At 53.0% G+C, this 26,051-nt stretch overlaps 1 protein-coding gene and 1 pseudogene across 1 annotated transcript; one reads left to right on the top strand and one right to left on the bottom strand.

Annotated features, from left to right (window-relative positions):
* The first annotated feature begins 18,258 nt into the window (after window positions 1–18,258).
* LOC136142324 (olfactory receptor 10V1-like) lies at window positions 18,259–21,954 on the top strand (annotated as a pseudogene).
* A 371-nt stretch (window positions 21,955–22,325) lies between these two features.
* LOC136142386 (sodium- and chloride-dependent creatine transporter 1-like) lies at window positions 22,326–24,829 on the bottom strand. The gene is made up of 8 exons (XM_065900421.1): window positions 24,729–24,829; window positions 24,517–24,641; window positions 23,772–23,884; window positions 23,503–23,640; window positions 23,321–23,423; window positions 23,129–23,229; window positions 22,869–23,039; window positions 22,326–22,466 (listed from the first exon to the last, which is right to left on the bottom strand). Exons 2-8 carry the CDS (start codon window positions 24,560–24,562, stop codon window positions 22,326–22,328), a joined length of 813 nt encoding a protein of 270 aa, XP_065756493.1. The 5' UTR covers window positions 24,563–24,641; window positions 24,729–24,829.
* Between the last annotated feature and the right edge of the window lie 1,222 nt (window positions 24,830–26,051).

The following is a 26,051-nucleotide window of genomic DNA, read 5'->3' as shown; positions in this document are numbered from 1 at the left end:
AGGGAAGGCTGCCGGGCCTGGAGGCGCAGGGTGTGGGGAGGACACTCCAGCCAGGGGGTAGGGATCAAGTGGCCCAGAATGAAGTCCCTGCCCCGCCTCGGGCTCTGGCCCTGGTGCCGTCTCCTCCCCTGGCAGCAGTGGTCGCTGGCAGACAGCTACAACCCCCAGGCAGTGCTGCCCCCAGCCCTGGCGTCACCCCGGCTGTACCTTTCCTGTTGTCTTGACCCCCTTCCAGACACAGAAGTAGACCATCACCCAGCAGGCCAGGAGACACAGGGTCACCTCCCAGCTGAGGGCCCCCGGAACCTCCAGGCCCCCGGAGAGTGGCAAGACTTTGTTCCTGGGGGAGGGAAAGCCCATGAGGGCTGTGCCACAAAACGGCCAGGAGACTGGGGGTGGTCCTGGGGTGGTGCCACCCGCCCGCCGACCCTCCCCCCCACCCCCACCCCCCGCCGCCGCAGCCCGTGCGTGCAGCCAGTTTCCCCCATGCACCTGGCCGACCGGGGCCAAGCCTGCAGCCTGGAGCCGCTGCAGTCTGTGTCCCCGGAGCCTTGGAGCCACTGGCGGCCCAGCCCCATGCCGTCCCCAGCGGACCCAGCAGCAGCCCCCCACCTCCCTCCCCAGCCGGGCAGGCACCGCCCGATACGCATCCCTCGCATCTTCCCCCCAGGGCCTGGCCCCGACACACGCAGTCGTGCCCACGCACACACATGCAGACTCGAGCTACGTGTGGGAGACCAGAGGGCTGGCCGGGCCTGGCCCAGAGGTGCCCGACTCCCTTGCAGAACTCGATGACAGGGACCTGCGTTCAGCACGCTGGTCACACGTGAGGGTGGCTCAGCTGGCCCCAGCACAGACTTTGAGGTGCATGCGGCTCGCCTGGGGTTTGCCGGTTTGCTGGGAAGCAGTCACGTGCCCAGAGGCCTCGCAAGCGTGACATCCGGGGAATGGCGGCGGGGCCTGTTTGCGCAGGCGCCCTGGGAGCCCCAGTGACGTCAGCCGCCTAGGGGCGGAGCTTCCTGTGGGGGCCTCGTTCCCTCAGAAGCTCGTGCTGGGCGTGGAGGGCAGAAGCGAAGCCCGTGGCAGCATGGAGGCCGCAGACCAAGGCGATGGCGGCGGCGTGGCGACAGGTGGTGAAGGCCAGGGCGAGCCAGATGGAGCCAGAGGTGTCGCACAAGAGGTTGGAGGTCCACAGGCCTTGCAGCTGCCGCCTGCTCCTGGGCCGAGAGGAGATGGTTTGCCCGGGGCGGGCAGACGCCGAATATGGCGTCTCCGTCACCCCGCCGTCCCACGGCCTGGTGGCCAACCCGCACCGCACCCAGGTGGACACCCCGCGCCGGGACCAGGTGGACACCCCGCGCCGGGACCAGGTGGACACGCTGAGCAGGGACCAGCTGGACACGCCGCGCCGGGACCAGGTGGACACGCCGCCTCAGGGCTGGGTGGGTTTGTCGGGCCCGTGGGCAGAGGATCCGGAAGCCAACTGCTCCAGTTATATTCTGTTTGAGGAGAGGCCGAGGGATGCGCCTTCGGGAGCCAGTGGAAGGGGGAGAAGGGGGTCAGCCCGGGGATGTGGAGGGGTGGGGGAAGGGGGAGCAAGACCGTTGGAGGCGCTGGCCTCGTGGGGGAGGGGTCAGCGGGGCCGGGGAGAGGCGGCGGGGTGGGGGGGGCGCGGGGGGAGACGGCCTGAGGGAGCAGAAGGGGGCGGAGCAGACCTGGAGGGGGCCGAGACAAGTGAGAGCGGCCTGAGGGCACGCAGGCCTGCGGCACAGGCCAGGTCGGGAGCCGGTTCCTTGGCCGTGCCGCCACCGGCTCCTTCCCGGTGCCCCTCCGATGGCCCGTGGAGGCAGAGAGGGCCTGCCAGCCCCGGCGCCACACGCCCAGCGCCACCGAGGGCCGGTGTGGAAGGAGCTCGCAGTGTGCGGCAGCACCCTAGCCGTGTTAGTTCTCCGAGGGGCCCCGGTGGGGGGCGGTGGCAGGTGGCCGGGCTGGTTCTAAGCGTGAATTGGAGACCCCCAGAGGCGGGGTCTGAGGACGTAGACCTGCGCGCCGAGCCTGCCGCGCGCTGAGGGGGCAGAGCATTAGGCTCACAGTTACCACATTTCACTGGGTTTTCTCTTGCTCTCCCTTTTAGCCCAGTGAGTGCTGAGGACCCGGGCTGACTCCAGATTTCCATCACCTCCGGTCTCAACCAGCCTTCTCTGTTGCTGCGGACCATGCAGCACTTTGTGCTCCATGTTTTCACGAAGCCCGGGCCAGGAAAGGGGGCGTAGGACTAACCTAGCGTCTCTTCCTAGGCAGGGCGTCCCTCCCCAGTGCGTTGATTCCTACACTAGTTGCCACTTTATTCTGGGGCCCTAATTGTTTGCTTGCATTGGTCTTGCGCCCGCTTGGCCCTGTTGTTTCCCTGTTGCTGGAGGAGGACGTGCTGAAACGTTTGTTACGGCAGAAAATAAAACTGAACTACTACTCCGTGTCTGAGTGTATTTTCAGGTACTGCGCCTCCACGGTTCCTTGCTTTGTCCTTGGTTTCAAGGGAAGGTTCTGGGCTTCAGGTATTCTAGTAGTACAAGGTAATTGAAGACGGTGTAGGAGTTGGAAGAGAAGTAAAATGCATTATGTCGTGTCATTCAGCGTTAGCTACTATCAGTATTTTGGAATATTTTCTTAGTTTTATACTTTCATTTATATATAGCAAGAAGATAGTGTAATTTTTGCAAGTTCATGGTTAATTTTCTTCCTGAATTATTTTCATTTAACGTATGAGCTTTTTTTTCCCCTAAAATTTCTTCAAAAACACGTACTTGGTTGCATAAAAGAGGTACCATAAGCGTTAACATTTAATACGTTTCCATTTTTCCCTATTATAAGAAACGAGTCAGTGGAATTCTTCTGTGTAAGTATTTGCCTGACTGGTTACGTCCTCAAGGTAGGTTCCAAAGGGTAGATTTGCTGAGGTAAAAATTCACTTTTCTATTGATTTTTTAAGGCTGTTGGTGTACAGTACATGGTTGCTGCTCAGAAAGTGTGCCCTCCCACCAGAATTCTAGTTTGCCCACCACCTTGTACCAGTAGGTCTGATTCCTGCCAACATAAAAAGCTTAGTTTGCAGGAGATCAAACAGCCCAGAAACACTGGAACTGGAACTTTGTGGTCTACTGACCTTGTTTCAGACGAGTGAAGAAAAGTTTTGGGACAATTAGTTAAGTCTTTGGGGGAGGAGTTAGCCCCCTCTAATGTATAGTGTTTCCTGCAACCTCGCTAAATTCCCTTATAGTTTTAGTAGCTCTTCTGTGAATTACATCATATTTTCTACGTACATGATCAGGTGGTCTGCAGATGAGGTAGTTTTACTTTTTCCGTTCCACTTGGGATGCCTCTTTGTGATTGATTTCTCTCCTAATGGGATTGGATTTTCCTGCTGCTTTCCGTGCCTGGTGATTTTGTATTGGATGCCAGACATTGTGAAATTTTACCTTGGATGCTGGATATTGGTGTTCCCAAACATATTCTTGAGCTTTTCTCTGGGACTCTGTTAAGTTACTTGGAAACAATTTGAGCCTTTCAAGTCTTCCTTTTGGTGAGAACAGGGCAGGTTTCAGTGTAGGAATAATTTAACTAATTAACAACCTCCAATATTTGTTACAAACAAAGACTTTTATACTTTATCAGTTGGAGTGTCAGTAAAGCTATCGGGACATTTATTTGGCATTTTATATTGAAGTTTAAGCTGTTCTTACCCTTTGGCCTACCTTTGGGAATCTTTCAGAGAGAAACTCTTGCATATGCAAACAAGGCAGAATTAACCAGAATGTTAATTATAGCATTGAGTGAAAAAGCTTCAACTGAGTAAAGATTCAGTAAATTACAGTAAGCCCATCCTACTGGAAAGCCGTGTGGCAGTTAGAGAAAGAGCAAGGTAGATAGCTGGGTACTAAGAAAGATTAAAACAAGTTGAGAATCTCTGCGTGGTATATGCTGTGTTCTCTGTATGGTATGTTCTGTTCTCACACTGTGCTGCCACCATGTGAATGTGTGGGGATATGCATAGTAACTACCTAGAGTGAGCCACCTCCACCATCAGGAATGCTCGTCTCCAGACATTAGCATTAGGGAAAGAAACTCCACCTGGTAGGTTTCACACGTACGTATTGTTTAAATATTTTCATCACGTATGTATTCCTTCTGACATAAGTATTTTTATTTTGGGAAAGTACAAATACTGTTCTGTTAGATTAAGGAATAATCTTTCCTAGTCTTGTTCCTTTAAAACATTGGACATTGATTTTGAATTTGATGAAAAGTCTGCACCACTGTAGAGGACATCTATGGGTTTTGTCACCCAGCATCCGTGTCCGTTCTCTTGGTACTGGTATCGTCATGTCACGCTAGAAATTCTCCCCTTTCCTTTTCTCTCGGCCATTATGGATCTGGTAGAGTTGACGTCACCTCTGATTCCAGGGGTGGGCATGTGGCTCAGGCCTGGCCAATCGGAGCACTGCTGTCCTCCGGCCGCGGTGATCCCACCCAACCAGTGACACTTTTGAGGCTGCAGGAGGGCAGAAGGTAAATGGACAGAGGGGAAGCTAGAGCAAGAAGAAGACACATCTCAGAGAACCAAATCCTGGATCCAGCCATGCCTGAAGACAGGAACTACCTCTGTACCTTTCGGTTATACAGACCCAGAAATGCTCCGTTTCGCTTAAGCCAATGGGAATATTTTAGATTGTTTCTGTTCTACTTTTTTTCACTTGCAATAGCAAAGTCTTGACTATTAATGAATTGAGGGAATCATAATTTTATTTAATCATAAATTTATTTTCATAATTATAATCATATTTATAATTGAGGGAATATTTTAGATTGTTTCTGTTCTACTTTTCTTCACTTGCAATAGCAAAGTCTTGACTATTAATGAATTGAGGGAATCATAATTTTATTTATTTAACTACTGTGGTCTGATTACTTGGCCCTCGTTTATTACTTCAAGGGAGAAATAGTCCTCTTTTCTTCTTAAGGGATTAGCTCCTTGCTGATCAACTCATATTGTGGTAGAAAAGGAGACAAATGAGTCAAATGTGGGGAGGGACTGCAAGGGGCAGCTGGAGGAAAGGGACAAGGAGAAGGACCTTCCCTTTCCAGACAGGGCACCCAAAATTGGCCCAGACGTGGGCCACATAGTGGATATGGAGAAGCCTGTGCCTTCCACATTATTTTCAATAGCTGTATAATATTCCACAGAATGTGTATACCATAGTTATTTTAACCAATCTCTTGTACATAAGCCTTTAGGGTACTTATAATTTTTCAGTATTATGAACCATGCTGAAATTAATACGCTGGTACATTTGTTTTTGTGTAACACATTATGTACAATAGGATTTTAGAAGGAGGCTTGTTGGGTCAAAGAGTAATCTCTTTTTAAAGTGCTTGATATGTATTACCAAGTTGCCCTCCAAAACGTTTGCATCAATTTAACTCCAACCAACTGTGTATGAAAGTGTCCATTTTCTTACTTCCTACCCTCTATTTGTCAGCTTAGCACGCCATAATAAAATAATAATAAAATACCACAGACTAGGTGTCTTAAACAGCAGAAATTTATTTTCTCATAGTTCTGGAGACTTGAAGTCCAAGATCAAGGTGCCAGCAGGTTGGTTTCTGGTGAGGCCTCCTCCTTGAGTTATAGACAGACACCTTCTCGCTGTGTCCTCACATGTCCTTTGTGTGTGTGTGTGTGTGTGTGTGTAGTGAGAGAAGGAGCTCTTTGGTGTCTTGTTCCTCTTCTTATAAGGACAGCAGACCTATTGGATTAGGTACCCACACTTATGACCTGATTAAAAATAACCTTAATTACCTCTTTAAAGTCCCTATCGCCAAATACTGTCACATTAGACAATAGGATTTCAACATACGAATTAAGGGGGGATACAATTCAGCCCATAATGCACACCAAGCAGGACATTTTCAATCCTTTAAATCTTGGCCCATAGAGTAACCAAAATCATATCTCAATAGTGTTTCACTTTCTTTGATTTCTAAACTGGTTTAACAATATTCATATGACACCTGGCCACTGGTAACTCCTCTTCTGAGAACTGTCTATTCATATCCTTTTTTTCTATTTTTTAATTGTAATAGTCATATTTCTCTTATTGATTTGAGAGTGCTCTTTATATGTTAAAGATATCAAATCTTTGCTGTAATTTGAAAATGCTTTCCTTCCTCATTGCTTCATTTTAACTTTGGTCATAGTTCTTTTCTATATAGAAGGTTTTTAAAAACTTTTATAATGTATTTAAGTCCTTGATCTTTTCATTATGATTTCGGTAGTTTATGTCCAATAGAAAGCCTTACCCACTGTAAAACTGTAAAATTTGTCACTCATAACGTCTTCTAGTACTTTAAAATTTTCATCCACTAGGAATTTATTAGGGTGCAAAAAATGACATTGATCTAATTTTGTTTTGCCCCCAAAGGTTAGTCAGGTGTTGGAACGTTATTTATTTATTTATCTTTAGTGTTTGCAGTACGCAGGTCTCTCACTGCTGTGGCCTCCTCCGTTGCGGAGCACAGGCTCTGGTCGCCCAGGCTCAGCGGCCATGGCTCACGGGCCCAGCCGCTCCGCGGCATGTGGGATCTTCCCGGACCGGGGCACGAACCCGCGTCCCCTGCATCGGCGGGCGGACTCTCAACCACTGCGCCACCAGGGGAGCCCTGGAACGTTATCTATTTATAACGTTTATAATCCGTATTTCTCGACTGAGTTGAAATGTCATCGTCACCAAAGTTTAACCCCCACCTTTGTTTATTCTTGCAATTTGTTCTTCTAGCTAATTTGGCTTGAGTGATCTGGGATGGCCTCTCTGAGGAAGTGACCTGAAGGATTCAGTACAGAAAGTTGGGATTGGGGAGGGAGAAGAAAGAGACAGAGAAAGACAGACAGACATTTGATTGGTTCAGCTTAAGTTGCCTTCCCAAGAATGCAGGGAATAACGTGAGGACAAGAAGGGGATGAGAGAGAGGAGATTAAAGCATCAATGGATTAGAGGACTGTTGAGTTGGGGATACTTGAACATTTGAGTTTTTCTATTTTTTACTATTATAAATAATGTTGTGAATATTTTGTTTAAAAGGGTTGCATACACACATGTGCAAATATACACAGTCCGAGGTTTAGTGATGAGAGAGTTTTCAGGTGGAGTTCATAATTTTGCAAGAACTATGCATTCCCACATGACATATTTATCCAGGTCTCTGTAATTATAGCATATTACCTGGTTAGGGAATGAGGGAACATTACTCTACCATGTAGTAGGGTGAAGGATAGGTGGAGAAAGGCCAAGATGTGTGTCTGCAAAATTGACGTCCAAAATAAAAAACAAGTTTCATATTCTCACGGGAAGGTAGGGTTTATCAGCCAGGATGCCAGCAGTTGTGTCTAAGGGAGCAAGCCAGAGATGTGACTGGAGAGAAAATGTAAAATTAAGTCAGAAGTCAGAGTGAAACCGAAATTGAAAGAGTACATAAAGAGCAATGGTGAAATTACTTGGATTACACAAGTCCGAAGAAAGCTGGTCTAGATTTTACTTTTTACAGAAAAATTAATTTCCAAAGGATTAAACTTGAAATGGGAATAAATGAAAGCATACAATTAAATAGAAAATATGAAACCATAAAAATGAAAGGAGAAAACATTGATGAAGACATTTATGCATGATACAAAACCCGGAAGCCATGCATGAGTAAATATGGATCAATGTCTGAACACAAAGAAATGTGAAACGTATTTATGGCAGAAAACACCGTGAAAGCATCAAATTGGGAATCAATTGGGATAATTCTTTATCAACCAGATAATAAAAAATGCAGGTGGGCTTCCCTGGTGGCGCAGCGGTTGAGAGTCCACCTGCCGATACAGGGGACACAGGTTCGAGCCCTGGTCCGGGAAGATCCCACATGCCGCTAGCAACTAGGCCCGTGAGCCACAACTACTGAGCCTGCGCGTCTGGAGCTTGTGCTCCGCAACAAGAGAGGCCGCGACAGTGAGAGGCCCACGCACCGCAATGAAGAGTGGCCCCCGCTCGCCACAACTAGAGAAAGCCCTTGCACAGAAACGAAGACCCAACACAGCCAAAAATAAATAAATAAATAATAAGTAAATAAAAGACAAACAATCCAATATGGAATTGTACAAATGACTAGACCATGGCATTCATGGAATAAGAATTATAAACAGCCAAATTGGTACTTGATATGATCTTATTAATGTAAAAAAAATATTGTAAATGCAGGTTAGCATATCCTAGGAATAAATCTGGACGAATACACATAAAACTGCTCGTAGTGGTTAGTGCAGACACATTATGAGAAAAAAAATGTATTTATTCATTTATTTATTTATTTATTTATTTTTGGCTGCCTTTGGTCTTTGTTGCTGCACTTTGCGCAAGCAGGGACCACTCTTCGTTGCGGTGCACGGGCTTATTGCGGTGGCTTCTCTTGTTGCAGAGCATGGGCTCTAGGTGCGTGGGCTCAGTACTTGTGGCTCGTGAGCTCTAGAGCGCAGGCTCAGCAGTTGTGGCACACGGGCTTAGTTGTTCCGCGGCTTGTGGGATCTTCCCATACCAGGACTCGAACCCGTGTCCCCTGCATTGGCAGGGGGACTCTCAACCACTGTGTCACCAGGGAAGCCCCCTATGAGAAATTTTAACTTTCTAAGAGTGCACCTTTATGTAAAGCATAAATGATTTTATTTATTTCATTAAATTTTTTTTAACCATTTAAAGAATTGAAGTACAGTTCGTTTACAGTGTTGTGTTAGTTTCAGGTGTATAGCAAAGTGATTCCATTACACACACACACACACACATAGTGTTTTATATATATATATATATATATATATATATATATATATATATTCTTTTTCAGATTCTTTTCCACTATAGGTTATTACAAGATATTGAATATAGTTCCCTGTGCTATAGAGTACGTCCTTGTTGTTTATCTATTTTATATATAGTAGTGTGTATATGTTAATGCCAAACTCCTAATTTATCTCTCCCCCTCTCCCTCTGCTATCCTCTTTGGTAACCGTAAGTTTGTTTTCTATGGCTGTGAGTCCATTTCTGTTTTCTAAATAAGTTCATTTATATCATTTTTTAAAGACTCCACATATAAGTGATATCATATGATATTTGTCTTTCTCTGTTTTACTTCACTTAGTATGCTAATCTGTAGGTCCTTCCATGTTGCTGCAAATGGCACTGTTTCATTTTTTATGGCTGAGTAATATTCCATTGTATATATTCCCACATCTTCTACATCTGTTTATCTGTCAATGGGCATTTAGGTTGTTTCCATGTCTTGGCTACTGTGAACAGTGCTGCTCTGAACATAGGGGTGCGTGTATCTTATTGAATCATAGTTTTGCCTGGACATATGCCCAGGAGTGGGATTGCTGGATCATATGTTAGTTCGATTTTTAGTTTTTTAAGGAACCTCCATACTGTTCTCCATAGTGGCTGTACCAATTTACATGCTTCCTTTTTCTCCACACCCTCTCCAGCATTTATTATTTGTAGACTTTTTTTTTTTGCTGCATTGGGTCTCCATTGCCGTGCGCAGGCTTTCTCTAGTTGCGGCTGTCGGGGGCTACTGTTCGTTGTGGTGCGCGGGCTTCTCATTGTGGTGGCTTCTCTTGTTGCGGAGCACGGGCTCTAGGCGCACAGGCTTCAGTAGTTGTGGCGCGTGGGCTCAGTAGTTGTGGCTCGCAGGCTCTAGAGCCCAGGCTCAGTAGTTGTGGTGCGTGGGCCCAGCTGCTCCACGGCCTGTGGGATCTTCCCGGACCAGGGCTCGATCCCGCGTCCCCTGGACTGGCAGGCGGATTCTTAACCACTGTGCCACCAGGGAAGTACCCCCAGCAGTGTTTTAACCAGTCCCGCCCCTGCCTTCTGGTGTCTCTGTTTGGGAGAACCACTGGCTTCAAGTGCGACCTCTTCATTTCCTAGTGGCTTTCAACTCTCGCCCCAGAGCAGGAATGAGAGAAGCAGCATACACAGACACAGACAGCTTTTCAGACGCTTCGTGACTGTAGGGTCCCAACATGAGAATGAGAGAGAAAGTGATTCACTCCAGTCCTAGGGAAAGAGGCCTTCCCCTCCCCCTCCTTGCTGGTCCCCAAGGCTGAAGTCACATCTCTGTCGTGTGACTCGCACTTTCACTTCCCACATGAGGGTTTTCGTGCCTTCATGCCGTTCGATTCGAAAAACAGTGCGGGGTCCTGGAAGCAGCGCCCACCTCTGCTCCTGTGAGGACATACGCTTGCTGTGCTCCGGTCACAGAGCAGACACACGAGAGGCCTGAGGCCACCTCCACCGAGGGCTTTGAAGGCTGCAGCCAAGGTCCTATCGACTCCAATCAGTGGACTCCAGACAGTTTTGCTCACTTCCCTGCAAAAGAATTTTGTGAAACTATGACAGACACACACACACACACACACACATTTTTGAGCTAGCATCGGAAATTGTTCATAAGTTTAAATAGTGGCAAAGATGTGATTTCTGGCTTACTGTGAATATTCACAATGTAAAGCTACCCCTCCCTGCCTGTGCCTTGGGAAGCCTTCATTTACCCCTAGCAGGGTGCCTGCCTACCAGGGTTTGAACGGCAGTCATGAAGACCACGCAGCTTTTCAGAAGCCACTGATGGGCCGGGTTCCACAGGAAGCTGGCGCCGTGTGCTGGGGCGTGGAACGGGCTAGTCCTTACAGAAAGTGGTGGCTTCTCGTTGCCAACGGGGCTGACTCTGGCCTCATGGAGTGGCGCTGTGTGAGCAGACTGAGCCGTCTGGAGGACTAAGGAGAGCAGCCTCTACGCACGCAAAAGTATCCTGTACCATTGAGATACTGGCAACATCGTCCCCGGGGAAAAGGCCCCAACATGCTCTTCACTGAGAACTCCATAGACGGCATCTATTTCCAAAAACGGCATTGCAGCCCCCAGGGCATGAGACGGAATTGCCATGAACTGCCTTTGGGAGATGGGCTGAGCAGCTCAGTGATGGGAGTAGAGAACATCAGAAGGAGAGCCCCTTCCTGCTCTGCCTTTGAGCCAAACTTTGTTTTCCTGAGATTAAACCTGCTTCGGCATGAACACAGTGAGATTTTCACCAGCCCTCTCTTGTCAAATCGTAACCTGTTTGCCTGATTTCAACAGTGCTCTGGCCGACCACGATGTCTTCACTTACCTGAAGCTTGGATTTCTAGTTCAGCTGGGAAATGGAAAGAACTGTAGTCTCTGTTCTGTGCGTGCTTTCCTTTAGACGAAAGCCGGTAGGCTCAATCATCTGCGCCTTGAGGAGCTTGATAGAAAGGTGTTAAAACAGCCTTGAGGACCTAAGAGCTGTATATATCAGGAGTCAATGGTAGGTCCTTCCGGGACAGGACGCTTGATCAGTAACGCCCTTGCACTTCTGCAGAGCAGGCACCGACCGCAGCAGAGAATGAACATGTGGGCAGAGGTGAGTCCTTCTTTCCCGGGGGTGTAGTCTAAATTTTCACTCTTTCCATAGCTATCAACATTTCCTGACTAGTTGGTCCCCAGATTCTGAGGTCCACCTGGGACAGGGGCAAAGGACGTCCCTCTGGGCACAAACTTGCCAGGGACTCTGGAGTCCTCTGCCTCTGAGTTCCCTTGTAGCCTGTGGCCGGCCTCCCATTGCCCAGCGGCTCAGGGCTGCAGTGAAGTCAGCATAGGTCATAAGAAAGTCCCGTCCTCTTGCTTGGGACACACAAAGGACAAGCATACCTGGCACATCTTCAGCTAGACCCACCCTCTAGGGAGAGAGCGGCACGTCCCCGAGTCACATGGCTCACAGTACGGCTCAGGAAAGGAATCCCAACTTTCCGATCTGCAGTCCGGGTTGGGGGTCACCTGTGCTGGCCCTTGTTAAGCAGAGAGAGATTTAGGAAACACAAAAGGATCTTGGCAAGAGAACCTCAGGGGAAACAATTAGAGGTGTATGCCAACCACATTACTGGCGTGAGCAGCCTCTGTGATCCTTGACCACACACCAGCATTAATAGACTGAGAGCCATCATTTGCTGCATACCTCCTCTGTGCCAGGGTGTATGGACGAATTTAGAGACTAATAGGGGACCAGACACAGACACGTGAAGCAGACAAGAGTCAAGCATTAGTCTGCTTACAGTGGAAACTGAGGCCAGACTTGACTGTGAGGTGGACCTGAGCTGGGGCCAGGCAGACCACCCGAGGCCCAACTCAACTCCACCCCTTCCCGGCTGGGTGGCTGCGGGGAAGCTAAGATGCTTCATCTCCCTCAGCTTTAGATTTGTCCTCTTCAACATGGAGCAAGTGATAGTGAGGGTGGTGAGGCTGGAGCCCAGGACGACTGCAGCACAGACGTTCTTTTTCTATCCTAGGGCAGTAGCCAGTCGGTCGGTTGGGCACAGTCCCCTCAGAAAGCCACTCCGTGGCAGTGCCCAGCTCTTGCCCTGACATCATCAGATGCGACCAGTATCAGGTGGACTTCTCCCCAGAAGGCTGCGTCCCCCTCCTCCGGCTGCCGAACCTCCAGCCCTGACCCTTCTCAGTCAGTGGGTGCAATTCCCCAAGGAGCTCTGCTCTCCTGCGCCCCTCGGCCCCCCATCATTTGTCGTTCCAGGAGAAATATGGACAGAGGACTTAGATCCATGTCAAGTCACGATTTGCCCAGAACGTCTAATTTTTCTGTGTTTTGTTGTATCGATGTTAAGATATCTTTATTAATCGTTCTGACCCAGAAGTCATGCAGTTTCTCGATTCTGGGAAGGTGGCAGCAGAGGTGGTAACATCATTTTTGAATCTTCACAAAATCCTCATCTACTCTCCCAGCCCCGAAAGAGAGAGAGAAAGAGATACAGGAAACGATAGCAAAACCAAAAACCCAGGGTAACGTCCGCAACAAAACTAGGTGACAAGGTATTCCCACAAACTCCAAAATCTGGGTTGGCTGAGACCAACCCACCCCGGCTCCAAGGTCTGTGGACGCTTATCCCCCGAGGGAAGGAAGCAGATGGGAGGAAATCAGGGGCACGGGGTGCCTGGTGGTCCTAGAAATCCGATGCTTACCTACCTACAGGTAATTTCAACTGTGGAACTCTTTGTGGTTGCCAAAATACCAGGCAGGAAAATAAAGAGAACCCATCAATCTGTCACTAAGAAGATTAAGAGGTACAAACGAGTATGTACAAAATAAATAAGCTGCAAGGATATGTTGTACAGTACAGGCAATAGAGCCAATATTTTACAATAGCGATAGATGGATTATAACCTTTAAAAACCGTGAATCACTATGCTGTGCACCTTGAAACTTATATAATACTGTACGTACGTCAACTATACCTCAGTAAATCAAAACAACCATGAAGAGACTGTTAAGGGAAAAACAATCAACCAGATTGCTTCATCATCACGTCCTAACCGAATACAAGCACGTGGTTCCACGAAGAGGCCTAGTGTCCCGACCCACTGCCCGTAAGGTGAGGAAGCGGGAGCGGAGTTCCCTCCCTGAGAAATGAAGGGAATTCTGAGGCTCCCCACTCAGGACTGCATGCCTGCCTCCTTGGCAGCACAATTTCTAAGAAACTTAAATACAAATATTAGCACTTAAGTTGAGAGTTTGGGGGAGTGAAGAAGGGCCAATAAATAGCATACCTCTTCCCTGCCGGAGTTCTGAACCACTTGAGAAATACAAGGAAAGTCCCAGCAGATGGGGAAGCAAAGCCTCTACACTGGTAAAGGCTGGCTTGTGAATACAGCTAATTCCCTATACCCCACACAGTTAGACTCAGAACAACCCATTGGAGGGAGTGGAAAGGGAAGGAGAAAGAGACCAAATGCTCCACACTGAGAACCTCTGACAAATTCCCCCTGGTGAGGAAACGTGGACCTCTGGACGCTGCTCACCAACAGTGTATTTCACTGCATCTCCATGTGGCATCTCTTTCCTCGAGGAAACCAGGGGAGACACACAGAGTCTGTGATTGTGAGTGGTGTGGCAGCTGCGCTGACACTGCCTTAGAACATCTGGGAATTTGCAGAGGCGGCAGCCCCAGTTACTTAGGGCCCTTTTCACGTGCCTTTCTTCCAAAGTGCTGAATTTATGTTTAAAACCTCTTACTTGCCATCCCTCCCTTCGGACCCCACGTGCCGCTAATGCTGGCACTAAGGTGGGCATGCGCATTAGCTGGAGGAAGACAGCATGTCCTCAGCCCCGCGCTGCCGCCACATCGGGTCACTCATCGACGCTGGAGAGTTGCACGGTGCTTCTCTCCATTAGATGGCAGAAGAGCTTTTGTATTAGAAACTGGGGCCAAGAGGAGAAACAGGCCAGGGAGGAGGGAGAAGAAGGTGGAAAAGTGCCGTAGGCCCACCTTGGACTGTTGGCAGCCCCTCTGGGGTCATGATTAGAGGCAGAAACGACTGGAATGATTCAAGGGGAATTGTGTGTAATTCTAAGTACCCAGAGGGCTCTTGGGGGTCCTGTTTCCGGTTGCAGAGTGTGGCAGAATGCTGCGGGGCAGGCCTTGTCCCACTGCCGCCTGCAGGCCAGCACCGAGCTAGCCCTCCGAGGCTTTGGCCCGGGCAGGGCTATCCTCCAAAGGACGGCGGTGGAAAGGAGGTTTATTCTGAGCAAGCCTGTGGGCCGTGGAAGTGAAACCAAAGGAAGGCCCAGAGTGGCTGCAGGGGGAAGACTGGCTTTATGAACGTAGGCGAGGCGTCGTTGGGGTCCTGCCTTACGAGGATGCGGGGCACGGTGCAGGTTGGACATCGGGCTACACCTAGACCAGAACCGGGGAGATGAAAGTATTAGACAGAAGCCTGGGTCAGCCGAGTAGTAGCTTTCTCAAGCTTCCATAACCCTCAGTCCCCACTTCGTGCAATGAAGCTACTTTGATGACTCAGAGTTTGCAGATTAAAAATGGAATCCCCGATGGCCCTGATTAAGTCCCCTTGTAGACTCTCAGCTTTGGGGGCTGGGGGGCTTAGAAGCTCACCAATCTCGGGCTCCACTGCCCACTCTGCACTCCTCTCTAGCAAGGCCTGATGGCTTGATTCAAACCCAAGCAAACCTGTGCATTTTCTGCCTCTAAAATCAGCCTGAGGCCCATTCGCATACTGGTGACGGCACAGTGGGCCCGCAATTTCAGCAGATCTGAGTTAAACAACATTGTCAAGATCTAGACTGTTCTTTTTTCTTTTTCTTTTTGGCAAGGAAAACCTGAGTAATTGAGTTTGGGCTTGGGTTCAGCTGTGTGACCTAGGGAAGGGCCTCCCCTCGGTGGGGTGGACCACAGGGACGGCCTCCTTCCCCAGCTCTCCTCTAGGGCCAACGTAGCAGCTCCTCTAAGGACACTCCCTTCCTTCCAGCCATCAGACAGTGCTTCCGAGGGCTCGCTCCCCGTGGTCCGGACAGGCGGGAAAGCCACCGGCCAGGCTGCGGGAAGCTGTGCCACGGGGTCCAGGCCACTCGGCGCTGCCGCTGCTTCCGTGAAGATGGGCTTTCCTCCTCCTCGGGCTTCTCCCCGGTTTTCCGCTTCACGCGCTGATCTGTGCCTCCCAGGTAACAAAACCACATCTCTTCTCCGGGGCCGTTCCAGGCACGCGAGAAAAGAGCAGGAAGGATGCACGAGCCGTACTCACGTGGGGCCGCTGCTCCGCGCTCCACTCGGGGCTATGCTTTGGACCGTGGCGTGTGGTAAGAAACAAATAGAAACCACTGCAACACCGAACTAATGAAAGACTGATTAAAGTCTCAGTTATTTTAATTATGTTTTATTTACTTTTGTGTATAGGTTTTATCTGTTATCGTGTGTTTGTTGTATTATTTCATTATACTTAATGACATTACAGTGTATCCATACTGTAGAATGCGGCAGTTAAAAGACTGAAGTATGATTCCCTTTGTTATAAAGCAGAAACTAACACACCATTGTAAAGCAATTGTACTCCAATAAAGATGTTAAAAAAAAGAAAAAGAGAAAAAGATTGACGTAAACCAGTTATGTGCTGACTGAAAACCTCTCCCGGACACATTATGCGGTGAAAACACTAAGGGCAGTCAGTTTATATGTGTAATATGATCCCATTTCAGCTTTTTTAATGTGTGACTGTGGTGAATGTTTATATACATACACGTGTGAGTGTGGGAATATGTGCATATATGCGTGCAGGTGTGTGTTAATGTATGCACGCAGGTGGGTACTGTGTGTGTCCACACACGTGTGCAAATGCGTGCGTACATGTGATCGTGTTTATGCTTGCATGTGTAAGGTGTGTGCATGCTTGTTTCTGTGTACACGTGTGGGAGTGTGTGTGTGTGTGTGTGTGCGTATGCCCATGCGTGTGAGTGTGTGCGTGAAGTGTTTGCGTTTGTACGCACCGGACAAAGCAGGGAAGGAAGTGAGCCCCCCGGCTGAGAGCGATGCTCTCTGGGAGAGCAGGGGGAGAAAGTCACACTGACTTTCACTTCTCGCTTTTCAACCGTTTGGATCATGTGTCTTTGAAAGTCTTTGACTTTCATCTTTGTGTTTTCAGTATTTTCAAGGTTTAGGGCCCAAATGAAACAAAGCAATCCCCACATGCCCGCAGCCCCGTCATGGGAAAAAAGAGTGGAAGTGATCAGCTGTGGCCAAGCCAGAGCCGAGGGTCCGAGTCCAAGGAAGAGAAACAAGAACCCGGAAAGGATGGCCTCACTCAGACCGCTGGCAGAGCAGGGCACTTAGTGTGATTTCCAGGCGGAGCTGGTGGCAGGGCTGGGAGCAGGGAAGGCGTCATCCGGGGAAGACGTCGTGACCATCGGCTCTGCGGTAACGAGTGGGCAAACGGCCCTCCAGGGACCCGTGCTGCTCAGAGACTCTAGGCGCCCATTAGGTCAGTGAACACCCAAAGAACAGTCAGTGTAACATGCAAGGGGCTGGAAAACTGGAAGCACAAACTCCGTCTGGGCCAAGCAAAACCATCAGCAGAAGGGGTTTTCAGGTTTCAGTGAACACACTTCGAGTCTCACACTTTGGCCCCGGTCCAAATGGTACCTAAGTGAGCTCCTGTCCTTGAGGTGACAACTCCATTTCCACGAGGCGCTGAAAATGAAGAGAACCCATCTCAGTGACCTCAACAGGTCACTCCTGTTGAGTCTCGATGTGTTAGATCTCTAGGCTCTTTAGCAATCTTCTCCTCCCCTCTGCTGTGAGAAAGGGATGCACAGGAAGGAATCGAAGCCTAGGCATAAGGCCTCCTACTTGTATCTTTGGTCCTACCGGGGAAGAGAGAAGCAAACGTGTCCCCCAAAGTCTGGGAAGGTGCCGACTATGTCCTAGTTCTGTCCTGCTTCCTCCCACCCTGGACGATCATGACCTCAGCATCCCCAATACGTCAAAGGTTCCCTGCTTTCACTTAACCATTAACTCAAGCATACGTGTTGGGCGCCTACTCAATGTCTGACTCTGCCCTAACTGCAGAGGATGCAGAAACGAGCAACAGACTTTTAGTCAACAGATCTTCACCAATAATACTAATATGTACCAGCCACTGTTTGAGAGCCTAAATAAGAAATCATTCTTGCCATCATGGAGCCCACAGGCTTTTGGGGTAGCCAGAGAGAGAATCCGCCTGACTCAGCCCAGGGCTCAGAAGAGGTGTCTAGAGCGGGGTGACACGTAAGCCGGGGTCTCCCTGTGACTCAACGGAGCTGAAACAGGGGAGGCTGCAGGAACCCTGGGAGTTTGGTGGGGAGGGGCGGTGGCGAGGGAGGGACAACATAGCCAACGCACAGAGTCAAAGTGTCCTTAAGACCAACTCGCCGGACCTTCCATGCCACGGGAATTCCCCACGGCGTCAATGACCCCGCCGGCCCGGCCTCTGTTCCAACCTAAGTAACATCACGCTCAGCACCCTACCCCTACCCTGAGGCCGCTCTTCAAAACGTAGTCAGAAGGAGGACTTTCGTTAGGGTCTGTCAAAGACAACTTCACTCATCTCGGCTCGTTTCTGTAATAACTCAACAGGTGAACTAAAGTGACGTCACCATCAGAGCGAGCACTCCGCCGCTCTCACTGAACAGAAGGCAGAATTCAAAAGGCTCACAGAATGGGGACAACGGCCATCTGTGGAGAGGGCTCCAGGGTCTCCCATGACTTAGAGAATTGCTAGAAAGCTGCCTTTTCCGGCCCAGGAGCTCGACAGAGGAGAACGCAGGATGGCCCCACTGCAGAAGCAGCACACCTTGAGCTCTGAATTCAGTGTCTTGGGCTTTGGGGACCTGGCTGAATTACAAATCTCCCTGTTTGCTCTGTTTCTAAACATGCATCTTGTCACCCTAGCAGGGCACACGACTCTTGCGCTCATCACCCTCTTTGACTCCGCGTACTTCCTCCTTCGCAACCTGTCCACCATTGAAATCGGCTAGATATGGGTCACCGTCCCCAGCATGCTGGCCAGTTTCCTGTCCGGGAGCCAGCGGATGCCCTTCCTGGGCTGAGCCCTGCAAATGCATCTCTTCAGCGCCCTGGGCAGGGCAGAGTGTTTCCTCGTGGCTGCGATGGCCTACGACCGCTTTGTGGCCGTCTGCAAGCCCCTGCGTTACACAGTCATCATAGCCAGGACCCTGTGTCTGCAGATGCTGGGTCTGGCGTGAGTCAGCGGACTTGCGCTCTCCTTCACCCTCCCCACACTGATATCCCTCTTCCCCTTTGGTCAGTCTCGTGAGATCCGTCCTTTCTTCTGTGACATCCCCGCTGTGCTACTCCAGGCCTGCGCGGACGCACGCGGGCCAGTGAGGTCGCGGTCTTCCTCGTCTGCCTGCTCATCCTGTTGGTTCCCTTCCTGCTGACCCTGCTCTCCTGCGGGTTCATTATCGCTGCCGTCCTCAGAATCCACGTGGCTGAGGGCAGGGGCAAGGCCTTCTCCGCCTGTGCTGGGCACCTGCTGGTCTCCCTTCTGCACTACGGCTGCACGACATTCATCTACATGCGCCCCGAGTCATGCTACGCCCCAGAACAGGACAAAACTGTGTCCTTAATCTACACCAGTGTCACTCCCGTGCTCCACCCTATGATCTATAGTCTGAGGAACAAGGAAGTCGAGGGGGCCCTCAAGAGACTCCTGGAGAGCCACGAGCAGACGAGGCCGGCGGCCCAATGCAAGGGGAGGGGGAAGAGGGGCTCCACGTGCCAGAGCCCAGTCGGTCATGTCCGTGCAGCCCTCGCAGCCCCACGCCTCCTCCTGAGGGCTGTGCTGTGGTTCTGCGGGCGCCTGGACCTTACCGGTAACCCCCTTTCCCGCCGTCACACGTGGAACAAACCGTGACGCTTTCCGAGATGGAGCAGCTCTGGGGGGTCAGTGAACGTTTCACGGCCCCTTCACGGACAATGACACCCAGACTCTGGAGCACCGTCAGACACTTCTCCGGCCAAAGAGCTAGAAGTACAAGGAGCGAGCTCCCAAGTCCAAATGAGGTAAAGGCAAGGGGGCAAAGGCAGAGCCAGCCCAGGGGCTGTACCCCACTCCACCCTCCTCCTGCGCGCCCTCCTCTCCGCCGTGTTTCCCGACCTACCCCGCTTCCAGCCTCTGGGCCAGCTGGCCCCTCCTCATGGTGCCATGGGTTCCAGGACCGCTCACTCCTGGCGGCCTTGGGGAGTGCCCGTGCGCTCACTCATTACCTGGGGCTGAAGTGCTTTGCTCTCTCCCTGACTGGCCGAGAGGCTCCTTGAAGGCAAGAACTGTGATTAACCTGCCGCCCCGGCACCAGGCACATAACAGTTGTTCAATCAGCACTAATCGGACGCTGACCACCACCCCCGCCCGCCCGCCCGCCCCCCCCGCCCCCCGCCGCCGCCGTGAGCTCTGGCATAGGAACAGCTTCAGACCCTGGCTGCTAATGGAAGGGAAGCCTTCAACATCCTGCTGAGCCTCCGAGATTCAGGGACTCAGGTCCGGCATTATGATCCCAAGGAAGTGTTTGCTGACCCCACGTCCACCCCACAGGCTGGGCAAGGTGCCCTGGATCCCTGCATCCTAGCACTTAGCAGCAAATAATTCTTGAATGAGTGAATGAGCACCTTGTGGGTACCAGGCACTGCCCATGGCACTGGGGATACGACAAAGCATAAGGCACAAAAGAGCTCACAAATGAGGCTGGCGAGTTGAGCACCTTATTTAAAAGACTAAAATAAAACGAATTATTTAGAAAATATACAATGGTTACGAGCTCTTCTTTCATAGGCAGGAGTCATTCACCCAGCACCAAGCCTAGAACACCCACATGCTGTTTAAAAGGGTCAGGAAGGAAAGGGTCTGGGTCCTTGATGACCCTTCATTGGAAAACTCAACCACAACCATCATCACCTCCCTCTAGCCTTCGTGTTTGGTCAACAGTACACTTCCTCATAGTTCAAACCCCCAAAACCTTCCTCACCAAACCCCAACCTTGCCTACTCTCCTCAATTCATGTCTCCTACCACCTCCCTCATCATTCCTAGACGATGACCCCACCTCCTGCCACAGAGGGGCCCTCAGAGCCACCAGAGGGGCACTCCTCAATGGGAGTGGCAGACCTTGGAGGGCAGGAACCATGTGGGTAATTTTCCCTCGTGTCCAGCCCTACTTGCTCTCTGGCCTGCGCCCTCAGACCTAGGAAAGGGCAGAGCCTGGAGGGGCAGGAGGCGGTGCCATCATGAGGTCCTGGCAGGGAACCCAGATGGCGACTCCAGGTTGATCAAAGTGAAGGTGGGGTGATCGCTAGCTTCAGCGTATGTGGAGAGAGAACTGACGTGAAAGTCAGAGAGACAGCGACCGAAACACCAGTAGCCGCTTGTTGCCGACCACATCCCGTTGCAACCCTACGCGGGCCCTGTGCTTCAGGGCCATGCGATACCCTTACGAGAGGGGTGCACGGGCACCCCTGTATTTGGACAAGCTTCGAGGGGTGCCTCTTCTTTTATCTCTTCAAGAGATATTATTTTCACTACTCTCACCCCTAAACCCTTCCCTATTTTCAAAATAAACTAGTGAAACGTTGACAAGTGTTGAAGCCGGGTGAAAGGTAGGCGGATTTTTAAAAACACTATCCTCTCTCCTTGTGCGTACATGTGAAATGTCCACAATAAAGACGCTAGAAAAGTCAAGGTACTGACCGGTCTCCCACCCTCGGCATTTATCTAAACTTCGCTCTTCCTTTAAGGCACAGCTCAGATGCCTCTGAGCCCCCGACCCCTTTTTAATGACCGCCTCGGTCGAGTTCGCACTTAAGGCAAGGGAATGCTGCTGACAGGAGAGCAGCCTCGGGTTCCCATCCACCACGGCCTTGCCGTGTGTGCACAGCACCGACCCACGTGTTCCTGTGCACGTGTGCACCCACACAAACGTGCACACACACAAGGCCCTGGGTGGGCAGGGGTGCAGAGACAGGGGGGTCCATCACTCCCAGGCAGTGGGGTGGGAGTCTGGCGCCACAGGGGGCCCCAGGGAGGAGGGAGACCCTCTCCTGGGTGCCGTGGGACAGGACGTGGGTCTGTGTGGTTGGGGCGTGATCCTGGGTGACATGACGATAACCCACTGACCTGCCCAGGGAGGAGGGGTTCCCAGAGAGCAGGCGCACAGCAGTCTGTCAGGTAAGAGATGACGCCCCCTTGGCTAAGAAATAGAGATCTATGTCTAGACCCTATGTACCCACGCACACATGCACTCAAGCTCACACAACTGCTATTGGTGGCAATTGGCTCAGGAACTGAAGGTTCCCTTGCTGGCTGGCTCTCTAAGCTTCTAGAGTAGGGACGGGGAGAGGGGTCTAGCCCAGCTGAAATATTCGCCTTGGTTCTGCTGCCCCCCCCCCGCCTGCCCCCTCTGCTCTCCAGTCCCCCTGTTCCCCGAGCTGCCACTGCTGCCCCTGGGGTGAGGGGCCACCCAAGGGTGTGCTGGGCAGAGCCTGGAGAGAGGCAGGCAGGGCCTGGTGGGGTCGGGTGAGACGTGACGGTAGCGGGCACTGGAGGGCGGGCGGCAGGGCTTGGGAAGCAGCGTGGGCACCAGCTTGGTTAAGGGGGGTGGGGGAGGCATCTATTTTGGGTGGGTTGTGATATTTTTGGCATTTTATTAAAAATGGAAAAAGTTATTTTAGTTATAAGCACTCTGGTGCTTCCTCCCCTCCCCCCCACAGGCAGACCCCCATAGGTGTCAGGGAAAGGCAAGCCCCCTGGGGGGGTGGGGGGCTAGAGCAGGGGCTGCTATGGCTATGAGAGGGTGAGCTGGTGATGTGAGCCGGGGCACCTGTCACATGACGCTCTCCACCACCACCACCTTGCTGCTCTCAGACACCGGGGTCAGGGTGGTCAGGCCCCTGACATCCGAGTCCTGAGCTCTGTACTCCAAGTGGTGGAGGCCCCAGACGGGCTGCGTCAGGTGCTGCCGGCGCTGCGGGAGAGAGGGACACGTTGGGTCCCTGGGGAGGGGCACCTGCTTGTCCCTGGCCTCTCTCCACTTCCTGCCACCTGCCACCAACTTGGGGCCCGGGGCCGCGCCCCTCCTGAGCAGGCCCCGCTCCCTACGCTAGGGAAATAGGGGTTCAGTGGAGGGCCGAGTGGCTGCTAGAACAGAGGCCAGGGACAGGCCTCTCCTCCGCCGCCACCACCTGAGCGAGGCCCTGGAGGGCCAACTCTCCTCCCGTACACCCCCCTCCGAGCTGGCCCAGAGGCTCTGGCACAACGGTCTGTCCCTCCTGGCGGGTGGGAGAAGGGGCAGGGCGCTCTGGAGGTCACGTCTCCACCCAACGGGAGGGAGGGATGGTGTGCGGGAGACGGGGCGCGGGGAACTGACCTCAGCCACGGTCCCCTTGGCCCTGAGGAGGCAGCCCAGGAGGTGGAGGGGCACACCCAGCATGGAGGAGAGCGCGAAGCCCCAGCCCATGGCCTCGCCCCACCACGGGTACACGTAGGTGTTGTTGTAGACCAGCGGCTTGTAGTAGACCGTGTTGAAGATGAAGACGCCCTGCGGGCGAGAAGCCTCGCGCTCAGCCGGCAGCCACCATTGCGAGCCCTCAGTGTCCCTCGCTCTGCCCAGCCTCCCCCGGCCCTTACCATGCACACCAGCGGGGTGAAGAAAGACCAGCACCATTTCATCCAGGGGCAAGGTCGGTACCCGATCATGCAGGCCACGTCGTCCATGAAGCGGTCGGCTCCTGGGGTCACGTGAGGCCAGAGGGCCAGGGCTAGAGACGCACCACCCCTGACCGCACCGCACCCCCGGCTTGCCTGTCGGCCCAGACCTACCGTACACCCAGGCGATCACCACGCACTCCCAGAAGGCCTGCCAGAGCAGGGTGGTGCCGCTGGCTGAGTAGTAGTCAAACAGCTGGAAGACATACATCCCGCCCTGGGGATGGAGCCAGGTCAGGGAAGGTGGCAGCCGGCAGCCTGAGGCCAGGGGCATCCCTCACTCTGTCCCCACTCACATCAGTCACCACGGAGAGATCAATGACAAAGCAAAGGGTACAGCAGAGGACCACGGAGATCTCTCTTTGGAAACGGAAGTAATAGGAGGCCGGGAGGAGGTCCAGCAGGCCGGTGATGAAGACTTCCACACCTACAAACTGTGGCCGGGCAACTCAGGCTGTGCCCCTCCCCACCACCTGCCATCTCCCGTCGCCCAGTGTGCCCTCTGCTCGCCAGCACCCCTCCGCCCCACCGCCCAGCCCCCTCTCTTGCGTCCCCCCTCTCAAACCTGGCTGTCAAGGCCAAGCAGCAGCAGCATGAAGAAGAACAGAGCAGCCCAGAGCGGGGCCACAGGCATCAGCGTGACGGCCCGGGGATAGGCGATGAAAGCCAGGCCAGGCCCTGAGGGGGAAGGGGCAAGGTGTGGACACCTGGAGCCCCCCCCACCCACGTCCTGTCCCCCTCCACCCTGCGCCACGGTACCAGAGAAGTGGACGATGCCAGGGCACCCTGTGGCCAAGGGCCTTTCGACTTCTGTCAAGACACTGCCGGGCCACTCGAGCCCTCGTGTGTGTGTGTGTGTGTGTGTGGGTGTGCGCGCGCGTGTGCGCGCCATACCAGGGGCTGGAAGGTTCCCGCGAGCCCTTGGTAGACCTGTACCCATGAGAGTGGCGTGTCTGGCTCAGCCTTCTGTACCTGGGTTCCGGCAGCTACTGTGGTCGCAGATCACCACTGACCCAGAAAAGGCCGACCTTTCCCTCTACAACACTCAGGCAAGTGTGAGGGCCTACCCCGAGGCCCCTGGATACAGACGGATGGGGCGCGGGGCTCCACGTGGCCTGGCCTGAGGTGGCTGGACAGCTGTGCCTCGCAGCTGCTCAGCCAGGCCTCCTGGCCCAGAGTGATGGGACAAATTGAGTTTGAATTGTTCTCATTTCTCAGAACGTCATTCTGTGTGCGTTCGCGTACACGGTCCGTTACGACAACAGCTGCCGCTGCTCCGGAGGCCGGGCTGGGGCTTGGGGCGTCTTTACCTGATTCCGCCACCTTGGAGATGTGCACGCCCTGCTCTGTGGCCATGAAGCCCAGGATGGAGAAGACCACGAAGCCAGCAAAGAAGCTGGTCCCGCTGTTGATGAGTGCGAGGATGATGGCATCCCTGGGGGCAGAGGGGACCGTGTGGGCTGGTGAGACTGCCTGCTGCCCACGGCAGGCAGGGCAGGGGTGGCAGGGCTGTAGTGCCTACTTGTAGCAGTTGTTGTTGAAGCGATTGTAGCCGCCCAGGGCCGTGAGGGCCCCCAGGCCAATGGCGTAAGCAAAGAAAATCTGGGTCCCGGCATCTATCCATACCTGGAGATGAGCGAGGGTAGAGCAGGTGTGAGGAGCCACGGCGAGCACAGGTAAGCTGCAGAGGGAGGGAGAGGCAGGGCCCTCCCCTGGCAGGGAGCGAGGCCGCAGCCCGCAGGCAGGTCCCACGCCTCCCGTGCCGACTCCAGGTCCTGGTCTGCAGAGAGGCGGGGGTCCTTGGTGCCGGGGATTAGAACTCAGCTAGCCAGAGACAGAGGCAAGATCAAGACGACAGCAAAGGCCTCTGCCTCCCACGCAAGCAGCGCCAAGCGGCTGCTCTGCGGACCCTGCTGGAACGCTCCCGCCCTCCAGAGACCTGGCCGTGTCCCGCGTGTCCCGCAACCACCGGCAGGCTGTCGTATTGTGTGTCTGTTCACACAGTTGTCCCCACAACCTGACAGGGAGCCCCTGAGGGAGGGATGGGTCCACGCTCCCCACTGGGTCCCCGAGGGCAGACAGGCAGGTGAGAGAGACAGACCGAGAAGGTCAAAAGCTGATGCAGAACCAGAACCGAGAGAAACTGGAAGGGAGGGAAGGCGAGCCAGGGAAGGCGAGCCAGGGATGCCCCCCACCCCAGGGAAGGGGCAGCCGCTGCCGGGCCCACTCCACCTCCACTCGGGAGGGAAGGCTGCCGGGCCTGGAGGCGCAGGGTGGAGAGGACTCTCCAGCCAGGGGGTGGGGATCAAGTGGTCCGGACTGAAGTCCCTGCCCCTCCTCGGGCTCTGGCCCTGGTGCCGTCTCCTCCCGTGGCAGCAGTGGTTGCTGGCAGACACTCACACTCCACAGGCAGTGCTGACCCCGGGCTTGCCGTCACCCCGGCTGTACCTTTTCTGTTGACTTGACTCCTCTCAAGACAAAGACGTAGACCAGCACTCAGCAGGCCAGCAGACACAGGGTCACCTCCCAGCTGAGGGTCCCCGGAACCTCTAGGGCCCCGGAGAGCCTCAAGACTTTGTTCCTGGGGGAGGGAATGCCAATGAGGGCTGTGCCAGCAAAGGGCCAGGAGACTGCCGGTGGTCCTGGGGTGGCGCCCCCAGCCCCTCCTCCCCTCCCACCCCACGCCCCCCCCCACCGCCACAGCCCTTCCGGCCGGCCGGTCTCCCCCATGCACCTGGCCAGCCCGGGCCAAGCCTGCAGCCTGAAGTCGCTGCAGTCTTTGGCCCCGGAGCCTTGGAGCCCATGGCGGCCTGGCCCCACTCCGTCCCCAGCGGGCCCAGCAGCA

Source organism: Phocoena phocoena, chromosome X, assembly GCF_963924675.1.
Source record: "Phocoena phocoena chromosome X, mPhoPho1.1, whole genome shotgun sequence".
NCBI classification, from domain to species: domain Eukaryota; kingdom Metazoa; phylum Chordata; class Mammalia; order Artiodactyla; family Phocoenidae; genus Phocoena; species Phocoena phocoena.
Note: the sequence above shows the minus strand (reverse complement) of the source record. Positions and strands in the feature narration are given on the sequence as shown.

What these genes read in the sequence shown, in the direction of transcription:
- LOC136142386 (XM_065900421.1), bottom strand. Translation starts at nt 24,562, where the DNA reads ATGGCCACAGAGCAGGGCGTGCACATCTCCAAGGTGGCGGAATCAG. An exon ending in TGCTTGGCCTTGACAGCCAG is followed by an intron (nt 23,641 to 23,771) that starts GTTTGAGAGGGG and finishes GCCCGGCCACAG; the next exon opens with TTTGTAGGTGTGGAAGTCTT. An exon ending in CCAAGGGGACCGTGGCTGAG is followed by an intron (nt 22,467 to 22,868) that starts GTCAGTTCCCCG and finishes TCTCTCCCGCAG; the next exon opens with CGCCGGCAGCACCTGACGCA.